This window comes from Primulina eburnea, chromosome 8, assembly GCF_022965805.1.
Source record: "Primulina eburnea isolate SZY01 chromosome 8, ASM2296580v1, whole genome shotgun sequence".
In the NCBI taxonomy this organism is placed as follows: Eukaryota; Viridiplantae; Streptophyta; class Magnoliopsida; order Lamiales; family Gesneriaceae; genus Primulina; species Primulina eburnea.
Window position 1 is genome coordinate 39,223,698 of NC_133108.1, and position 10,906 is coordinate 39,234,603.

The 10,906-nt window shown below is 31.2% G+C and overlaps 1 protein-coding gene across 3 annotated transcripts; it reads right to left on the reverse strand.

The window, feature by feature from the left end:
• Positions 1 to 4,743: 4,743 nt before the first annotated feature.
• On the reverse strand, positions 4,744 to 9,751 carry LOC140839649 (DExH-box ATP-dependent RNA helicase DExH18, mitochondrial). 3 transcript variants are annotated; one of them, XM_073206505.1, is made up of 3 exons: positions 7,253 to 9,751; positions 5,472 to 5,530; positions 4,744 to 5,173 (listed from the first exon to the last, which is right to left on the reverse strand). In XM_073206505.1, exons 1-2 carry the CDS (start codon positions 9,481 to 9,483, stop codon positions 5,482 to 5,484), a joined length of 2,280 nt encoding a protein of 759 aa, XP_073062606.1. In that variant the 5' UTR covers positions 9,484 to 9,751; the 3' UTR covers positions 4,744 to 5,173; positions 5,472 to 5,481. The 3 variants fall into 3 exon arrangements, with proteins under 3 accessions (XP_073062606.1, XP_073062605.1, XP_073062604.1); XM_073206504.1 differs by having other exon boundaries at positions 5,472 to 5,536; positions 7,253 to 9,750; XM_073206503.1 differs by lacking the exons at positions 4,744 to 5,173; positions 5,472 to 5,530 and adding an exon at positions 5,593 to 6,867.
• Between the last annotated feature and the right edge of the window lie 1,155 nt (positions 9,752 to 10,906).

Genomic DNA, 10,906 nt, shown 5'->3' on the forward strand with positions numbered 1-10,906 from the left:
GGATCTTTATTTGGGTAATCCATGAAAAAGTATTAATTTTTATGCTAAAGGTATTACTTTTTATGGTGAATATGGGTAGGGTTGACCCGTCTCACAGATTGAGATCCGTGAGACGGTCTCACATGAGACCTACTCATTACTATTATACGTGTGTGTTTATCTTTTATTTTTTCAGGATTCGAAATTTGACCCGATCTATTTTAGTTCAACTCTCGTGTGCTATAAAACTTTAATATGCATTTTAATATCGTCTATAAGCCGATATTTCCTAATACATATTTTAAACACACAATTTAATTATTTGACTTAATTATTTTAAATTCCTCAATTTAAAATAATTAATCTTAATTATTTGCTAAATAACATATAATTAAATCGGGTCATTACAATAAGTCAAAATTGTGAAATTAGAAGTAAATTTCAATATGAAAACAGAAATAAATAATTCTTATATTTTGAACATTCAGTTCAGATAACACTATATCATACATTTCGAACCTCCAATTTAGTTAACATTATATCAACGTGAATTATTTATTTTTGATTCATATTAAATATACATCGAATTTTCACGAGTTTGTCTTATCTTATCTTTATATTGTCTTGAAAAAGTGAAATACATGAAAACTAATAATGTGTTTGTATTATTTGTATGAGTGACTCTCATGTGAGACCGTCTCACAGATCATAATTTGTGAGACGGGTCAACCCTACCCATATTCACAATAAAAAGTAATACTCTTAGCATAAAAAGTGATACTTTTGCATTGGTGACCCAAATAAGAGATCCGTCTCACAAATAAGATCCGTGAGACCGTCTCACACAAGTTTTTGCCTATTTGTATTCGTTTATTGTTAAATTAAAATTTTTAGATCATTTTATTCAGATAAATGATATGAAATGATTGTTACAACTAGTAAAAAAATTATCATTAATATAATACAATTTAATTTTAAAATCATTAAACTTAATAAAATTAAACTATATATATTATTTCATACAAAATAAATTTAACAAAAATCTAATATAAATAAATATTTAAAAATTTACCATTTTGTTAAATTTTTTATTTGGATTTATTTTCTAAGAAAAGTTAATCATTAATTTATTACTGATTTATTATATCTGGAGATTTTGGTTTTATTTAATTTTTCTGTAAGTTTTTTAAAATTTTAAAAGTAATATATTTTGCATGAATTAATTGAATATTTAAAAAGTAATATATAATAATTATTTTTATTCATCTTGTCCTATTTAATTAATTGAGCAAACCAAAAATAGGAAAACAAAAGTTTTAAAAAAAAAGTTTTGACAGCACAGCGCCATATGCTGTTTCTCTTACTGTGGATCCTCTCCCCAAAATCGATGCACATATTTCTGCTTCGTAGTGTTTGTAGCGAATTTACATACAATTTTTGGGTTCGTTCGATTCTAGGTGGAGATAGTGTCCACATTCTATATGAATGGTTGAGATTCTGGGAAAAAAAAATTAAAAAAAATTTGGGTCAGAAAAAATTCCGACCCTTGATACCTTAATCCCAATTTTTGGGGCAATTTGTCCGGATGCAAAATCGTGTGTACGTGTCTCATATAGTCACACGTTTATATATGTGTTAACGTTTTTATTAAGAGTAACGACTTTTGACTTTAGCCCGGAAAAATAAGGATAAATTCTATTTTATAGATTTACACAAATATTTTGAATAATCTTAAAAATTTTAAATCACTTAAATTTAGTTTGTATGATTACGCTTATTGTATTTATCCCAAATTTATAGACTTTTTTGTTTTTTTCACGAGTTAAAAACAAGACAAAAACTTGTGTGAGACGCTCTCACGGATCGTATTTGTGAGACGAATCTCTTATTTGTATCACCTATGAAAAAATATTACTTTTTATGCTAAGAGTATTACTTTTTATTGTGAATATAGGTAAGGTTGATCCGTCTCACGGATTATGACCCGTGTGACGGTCTCACATGAGACTCACTCTAAAAACAAATGCACCCTATATATTCGAGATTTATATTTTGTTTAAATCGATCAGCATTCTGAAATATCTAATTTTATTTTTAACACCTAGATATGAATATTATTTGTTGATCTATAAACACAATACAATTTAATAAGTAATGGAAGATAGAAAGAGTTTTCCTATTTAATATTTTGGCAATGAATAATAAATAATATTTTCTAAATGACAAATTTGTTTTGCCTGTGTCTTATGTTTTGTCTACCTAAACTTGCCATTAATGTTCCGAATATAAATCCTTTCAACTTCTTGTAATCCCCAATTAATTGTAAAAAAAAAATATTCAAACATTTTATAGAAAATTAAGAATTAATTAATATAAAGTATACATGACAAACTAGACAAACCCTTTACGTTATAGATTCCAAAAATTTCAAGGCCATTTAACACATTCCTCTTACAAAATCAAATAAAATTATTCTTTTCAGGTTCTTTCATCCGAAGATGAAATCTCCATACTTATAAAGTCTACCAACAAGAAAGATTTATCAAAAGATGTATTAGATGATTTTACATTGAAGAGAACACTTATTTATTGATCAATTCTCATCCGATAAAAAAGTTTAAAGCTATCATCAAGCAAGAGAAAAACTGAAATATGTTTTTCATAATATTATTAGTTATATTATTCTAAGTTTTATTTAGGGATTAAGATTTCATGATACATTTTATCTTGATTTCAAACATTTGCTTTTGTAAAATTTTAATTATATTGTTACAGTCGACTTTATTAATGTAATGAAGTTTCATTGTTCAATTGAATGTGTTTCGAAATTTATCATTTTCATATTTTAATATTTTATTTTTCTTCACAAAATTTATAATTATAATTATTAATAGTGAACATAATTTTTGTTATATTAAAAATGTTAACTAATAAAATTTATATATACTCTAGCATATACTGAAAAATGCAACACAACAAATTAATACTCGAGTATATACTGAAAAATTATTTTTAAATGTATTTTTTTTGGTTCTTGCTTCTGTGGAGTAACGTGACGCAAAGTTTTTTTTTTTTCTTTTTCATTTTATTTCACAATAATTTGATAAATTATGAGAAAACATCATATTTTGATAAAAATATTTCAAAAGTACTATAATCTAATATTCCACCATTAATTGTTCTATATCACAACAATTTCATTATTTAAATGAAAATTAATCTGCAAAATATAGCACCTAAATCATAACAAATGTAAATAAATATCTACAACAGTGGATACTTACAACGCAATGCAATAATTTGGTTGAAACTACAATATAATTTCTTATGATATGAACAAAATAGTGCATAGGCAAAAACTTGTGTGAGACGATCTCACGAGTCGTATTTGTGAGACGGATCTCTTATTTGGGTCACACATGAAAAAGTATTACTTTTTATGCTAAGAGTGTTACTTTTTATTGTGAATATGGACATGGTTGACCCGTCTCACAGATTATGATCCGTGAGACGGTCTCACATGAGACTCACACTAGTGCATAAAAATGGTATCCACAACAGTACAGTAGTATAAGGCAACAAATTAACAAGTGTCAATCAGATTCCCATCCAAGACATCAAACTTTTCAGAGTAACCAATTAATAAGTAAAAACAACACATTATTCAGAACATAAATTTTACAGAACAATTACAAATTATACTATGTCAACAAAAGAAATCAAGGAAAGCTGTCCAGAAACACTTTGTACACCACATTTTTGGTTTTTGAGTCTTCAACATTCTTAGCCAGATCCGGTTTAATCAAGACCTTTGTATTCATCACAGTTGTGTCTCTCGAATGTGCAACATACAATTGACCATGCAAGAAGACGGACTCCGGTAACTAGACATCGATAATTGGAATAGTATGCCTTTGAGATTTATCAATCGCCATAGCAAAACAAAGACGAATAGAAAATTGTTTCCTCCTAAACTGGAAGGGATAACCTTCATTATTTGTAGGCGATAATGGTATGCGAGGGATCAAAACTTGATGTTGTTCTACTGTAATCTCAGCATGTATAACATTATATTTGAACTCTTTACAATCAATCAAAAAGTACAACATTAATTCCGCACAGAATGCAAAACAAATATAAATGCCACTCTTGGGAAGATCAAAATACTGAAAACAATGAAGGGAGAAATGCTGAAAACAAAGAAGGATGATGTACGACCAAATTAAATGCATGATCAATGAGGAAAAATGACGAGCATATCCTTTCTCCTATAAATCAACTCCTATAGAACAAGGTTAATACAGTAAATAAACAATTAAAAACTAATATAGATATATAGATATAGATTTATGAATCTATATATGCATGGGTTTTCCATCTTACAACTGAGATTCTTTATATTGCTCATTTCAAGGATCGAAATTCCAGGAGACTACAATCATCATCAAATCCTCAAATCAATATGATGATAAAATTCGAATAGTATCCAAATTCAGAAAACAACTTCACTGCAGCACAGATGGTGATAACATACGCTTAAAACAACATAATTGAAGTAGAAAAGTCCAGTAGTCACCACATTTTTATCTCTAATTAATTCATAGCAAAAATAACTTTGTCCCACGTAGCAAAAACCATAATAATTAATCAAACCTCGTATATCTCTGGATCCATACCATTGCCACCTCTCTCCTCTCACCATGACCCGAAACACAAGAGCTCATAAGCATAAACATCACAATCACATAATACAAGCGGAAAACATATGTTTAATTTGATTTGATATTGCATGGTAGTTTAGCTTTCGTGAAATAGAAGTCACAATTACAAACTCACAAAGAAGTTGTACAACAATGGCAGCCTAAACTAAACGACCTGGCATATGACTACAAATTTTTCCCACTATTGACTAATAAGATGTTGCAGCCGCATATAACTATAGATACTAACATCTAATATCAAAATTTTTTACCGTGACAACAATTATATTCTGTAAGGTCTCTAGATCACACATTTATTTCCTTTTTTGCCTGAGCATGTGATTTGGTATCCGACTGCAGTTAAATCCATTCTTGTTTACAAACCTCACCTCCCAGTGAATCTAAGATCACAGTTTGCTATAGAAACGAACCAAACCATTGGGCGGACGGTAAATAACGAAACATAATGTGCCAGCAAGTATAGTTCATCTAACCTGAAAAATAAGTACAACAAAGAAGGTATATCAGAGAAAAATCAAATGATTCTGTGATTGAGGACAATTTGACAAAAATAATCACATAAACAATTTTGTTTTATTTTTTTGAAAATTCAAACATGAAAGTTTTTCTCAACGTGTTTCACAAGAGATACATGCATGTAAAAGTAATTAAGAAAACATATCCTAGATGAGATATACTTTCCACTGAAAGGTATTCTAACACATATTATCATTTATGAGCCATAACATGAAAGTAAAATCGAGAAATAACAAATAATATAACCAAATTTACCCATAATATTTTATGCGGTCACATTCTTAGCATGCTGTCCTTTCCTCAATATCTCCTGCCTTTTCCTGATTAATGGAATAAGTCGAAGTTAGGATTCTGGTGTTCATAGACATTAAAAAAAAATAAAGCATCGAATGTAAGCATGAAGTAATGTAAATCTTGAAACACAATAGAAATTGCTAGATTTTATCTATTGCATAAACTAGATGAAAAATAAACAGAATATAATAAAGAATGAAGCAACTAAGATTAATCATTGATGCATTGGGATGATTAGTTCTTAGCGAAAATAATTGACTAAATTAAATACAACCGCTTGTGTTTATGTTGTTTAGCTTCATCGTTCTCACTAGTTTTAATGCTACCTTTAAATTAAACCTTAACTGCTTGTATTGGGTTGATTAAATGATAAGGGTTAATTTAGCACGCTTGTTTCTATTTAACTAAAAAGTGAGATACGTATTGAAGTTCCAATTGTGAATATTTGAATGTAAATGGATATCAATGCATCGATGATCAAGTTAATAAATTTCGATAGTGGAGTCGAGCAAAACCAAGGTAAGTTTTCATTGATTGTTAATTTGAATTTTTTATTTTGCATGATAATTAATTATTTTCTGGTTAGATTTAATTCTAAGAAAAACCTCTTCATTTATTTAAGTAATTTAATTTTTAGCACAATTAAAGTCATCGTTCCTACTCACGCTACTACACATTTATTAATTTTGTTGAATGAGGATAATTTGAGCGTGACGCGACTGATCGCTACCAGATTTCTTCTTGTATTTATGGTGGAACAAGAAGCAATAAAATCTCAAGCTTGAATTTCTAAATTTCTTTTATAAGACAAAATCGTGGAGATCTCTCAAACGAGCCCGAATCTAAGTTCAAAATAGGTAAACAAGGAAGGAAAACACCACGACATCATCACAGAATAAAACGACTCACCACTTGTTAAACGCTCCATAATGCGATCCCAAACCCATGCACATAACACCTTAAAATGCATCCAAGTCATTGATTCAGGCCAGAACACACATTTTCACATAACTTTTGCCGTCTATCTTATGGTAAGTAGAACTGTCCTAAGTTTGACAGCATATTTTTCTCCAACATACGAAACCAACAACTTTAATTCTCACAGGAGTCAAACCATCAGCCAAGAAATATTTTCTCAGACTCAACACTTTGTCAAAAAGCCACTACAACGAACTTAAGCTGGTTTCTTTCATCATTTTACAGTAATACCATTTCTTAAATCAGATAAAAAAAGTCAAAGGAGGACCATAGCCACAAAACCTTCTGCTTCTCTTCTCTTTCACAATACTACATGACCAAAGTCAAAGGAGGACCATAGACACAAAACCTTCTACCTCTCTTCTTCTCTTTCACAATACTACATGACCAAAATCACAAAAGGAAAAGGATGAAAAAAAGGTTAGATTTTAAACCTTTCATTCCGCATGGGCTTATCATTTGAAATGGCAAAAAGTAAAACAAGCTTATAGAAAAAATTTATTCAATTTTTAATTTGCGACCAAATACCTTCTTTAAGAAAGCATAATAAAATTGGTGAAAGAAAAAGCAAAAGCTTCGGTGATCCATTCCATTTCCTAGGATGCATAGCATATTAATGTTGTGCCCAACCAATAAGCCTATTGGTTAAGCATATGGTTTCTTAGTACACAGGTTCATGATTCCAAGTCAAACGTGGCTAAAATTAAAGTAAGTATTAAACTCATGATGCTATGTTCATCGTATAAATAAATAATTTAACTTACTTTTGATGTAGTTTAATAATTGACGTTGGCCTCTCGTAATCATCTTCCTTTTTTTGCTGCTTTGATTTACCTGCATTTCTTGATTCCGGCTTCCAGCATGCATTGATGAGTGATTCACCTAACAACTTAGCAATATCTGTGGCCATAGCCTCAGCCTTCTTAACATATGGAAACCTTTCCTCCTCGAAGTGATTAGACAACCATAAATACATCGACAATACTTGGTGCCTAGTCTCAAGATCCAAAAGCTCTGAATCATTGCGAGCAGAACATTTGGGTATGCCCATTGCTACATTTACAGGGAGCTTCTGGGCATAAGAAGAGGCAAACCTCAACAGATGGTACATGGCTTTTGGATCCCTGATATTAACTGGGGCGAAGCAAAAGTTAAAACGGTCTTCCAAAGATAATCCCTGAATCTTCTCCAACATGTTAGATATTTTCTTTATATGATGATGCTGGCACAGAAAATACGACCCGTCTAGACGGCAATTCGCTACAAATTTTTCCAGAAGATGAGAGAATTTCATATCAGGAAGTTGAGCTGCAAATAACTCAACTTGCTCGAAGAAAGGGAAAAGTCCTACTTTCTTTACATTATCAAAAGGCTTCTTTAAACACTCAATCAAGTAGTCCAAATCCTCTAGCTGCAGGGTGGTGGTCAGTCCTTCAGGATAACGACTTCCTCTACGACCAGCTCTTCCGGCAATCTGTTTCACCTGAGATGCTGGAACTGGAACCATTTTATCACCATTATATTTTGAAAGATTATAGAAAACAGTCCTTCTTATATTTAAGTTCAGACCCATTCCCACTGCATCACTAGCAACCAAGACATCAAATTCGTTATCTTGATTGTTGAACAGAGCTGCCTGCTGTCGACGGGTCTCTGGTGGTAAGGCACCATATATGACACAACAGCGGTGTGTTGTGTGCTTTTCAATAGCTAATTTAACTTCAAAAATCTCTCTCCTCGAAAATGCAACTATACAATCTCCCGATCTCACATTTTTAAGATCTCCTAGAAGAGTCTTCGCCTCAACCACCAGAGGTTTGAACCTCTCATAATGCTGTTCTATCAATTCATCTCCAGTACCTAAACAAATCGTCCTGACTACATTTAGAACACTAGGGTCACCACATAAATGGATCTCATCAGCCTTTAGCCCAAGCAATGCTCTAGTCCATGCATATCCTCTGCAGGAATCTGCCATCATTTGAATCTCGTCTATCACTGCCACATCATACAACTCATCTGTCGATACCATCTCAACAGTACAAGCAACATGGTTCGAGAAAGGAAATTCCTTCTTCTCCTGCCCAGTGATAAGGCTACAATACACACCCAATGCGTTCACTTTATCAAAAACCTCCATTGCTAACAACCTAAGAGGACTACAATAAACTCCCTTCTTTGCTTCCATAAATCTCTGCAATGCATTATATGTTTTCCCACTATTGGTTGGACCACAATGATAAATTATCTTCCGCTTCATTGCCCTTGCAAATGGGAACCATGACTCAGGCTTTGTCATGTCAGCTGACTCCACCATTTTCCGGAACATTTTAATGTCATCCTCAAACTCGTCAGCACAAAACTCGACAAATAGGGGGAATAAGAACTTATCAGACTCATTACCAGGGCCGAGAGACACCAAGAACTTAACTATATCAGTCTTCAACCTTTTCAAGAAAAGATTAGAGAACTTATGAGCTGCCGTGGGGAAGACTGAGGCACCGATATATATACCCAGAGCCTGGTTGGAAGCCCAACTAGACTTGGAAAAACTCCCAAAAATCTCCGTCACAGCATCCCAATCACTCCTGGATTGCTTTTCACCATGCAGAGTATCTTTAAGCTCTCTGTATATTTCCGCCGGATCACGGTTAACTATGTGGCAAAAGCTCAAATCCTGTTCCCGTGTCTCTGAACCTTCACCGTTAGGTTCAGACATTATTTCTTCACAATCAACTTGACTAGGCTCGGGCTCACGTTGGAAACTTGCAGTTGAATCTAAAATGGGTTTGGTTTCTTGAGTTCCGGACAGCGTGCAGAACGAATGTCGATGAAAATTAAAGAAATTACCAAATTCTTTAAAATGAGCTAAATCGGTAGATTGCCTCGGAATTTGAGGGTGGAAATGGCGGAGACTGTTGGAAAGAACCCTGTAAATATTTCTGTTTTTGAAGGAATAAAGGTAAAGCAGGCGGCTTGCAGGCCCTCTTGCCATTTTCAATCACATAGCAGAAATAAAACGATTCTTTCTCAAATCAAAGGGAGGATTAAAGCTGGTGACCTACGTCTCATAAACTCTCTGACTCGAGGTTGGCGGTGGCGCGTGCTCAGCAATTGCCAGAAAACACAATCCTTCATTTGCCGCTATCGTTTTCAAAATATAAAGGAGAAAGATTTGATCTTGCGGGTTGGGGAGGAGATGACGGAGAAGACATGAAGCTCATGTTTAGGGATGGATAGGCTTGGGCTCGTCCAGGTAGGCTTGGGCCTCCCCAGTTAAATATAATTTTTTTGAATGAATTATCTCAATCATAAATCATATATCGACAAAAATTTGTTTGAGATGGTTTCACGAATCGTATTTTGTGAGATATATATATTTTATTTGAGTCATCCATGAAAAAATATTACTTTTTATGTTAATAGTATTATTTTTTATTGTGAATATCGGTAAGGTTGACCCATCTCACAGACAAAGATTCGTGAAACAGTCTCATAAAAGACATATTCAATCATATTTGTCAATTAAAATTATATAAATAAAAAATAAATGAGATTTTTCACGCACTGTCGTTTTATGACCATGTATCATCGGTTTTTTCTAATCTATAACTTTCATATTAAACACTTAAAAACTAAAATATTGATTATTTTGTTTAGATCATCCGAAAACAATACATATGAACTCCGATTAACAAATATTTATTATATTTTATTAGTATGATAAAAAAATTTATTTTATTAGTATGATAAAAAAAATTTATTATATGTTTGAGTTGATAATATCATAATATAACCTCAAATAAATAAATAAATAAATAAATATATATATATATATATATATATATATATATATATATATATATATATATATATATATGAAAAAGTAATCAATACAATAAATAAATTTGAAAATAAAATATGTATTTAATTAAATTTATTAATGATAATTTAAACTAAAAACAATTTAAGTTATAAGATAAAAGTGATTTTTAGTTTGACTATTTACAAATTTATTAATTTATAAAGTATTTAAATATCAGTTAAACTATTTATAATAATTTTATATCAATTTTTTAAGTTATCAATAATTCGTGAATAGTGTTGAAAAATAATATTTAAAATGTGTGTATTGAATATTTGAATGTTGAAAATAAGAGTTGTAAATATTGAAAATTAGTGTGTGATGATGTAGGTGATGATGAATTTATTTTTGGATTATTTGTAAAGATTTTCTATAAATAAATCTCTCATTTGTGAAGAAAATTTAGAGAAAAAATATTATAAAGTGTGTAATTTGATAGATTTTGAGAGTTTGAGATTTTTATTTTGTATCATAAATTTTTACTTTTTCACAACACGTTATCAGCACGAAGTTCTAAAAGACTTGCATACTTTTCCAAGCTCCAAACAGAAGA

What these genes read in the sequence shown, in the direction of transcription:
- LOC140839649 (XM_073206503.1), bottom strand. Translation starts at nt 9,483, where the DNA reads ATGGCAAGAGGGCCTGCAAGCCGCCTGCTTTACCTTTATTCCTTCAAA. An exon ending in ATTATTAAACTACATCAAAA is followed by an intron (nt 6,868 to 7,252) that starts GTAAGTTAAATT and finishes TTGGTCATGTAG; the next exon opens with TATTGTGAAAGAGAAGAAGA.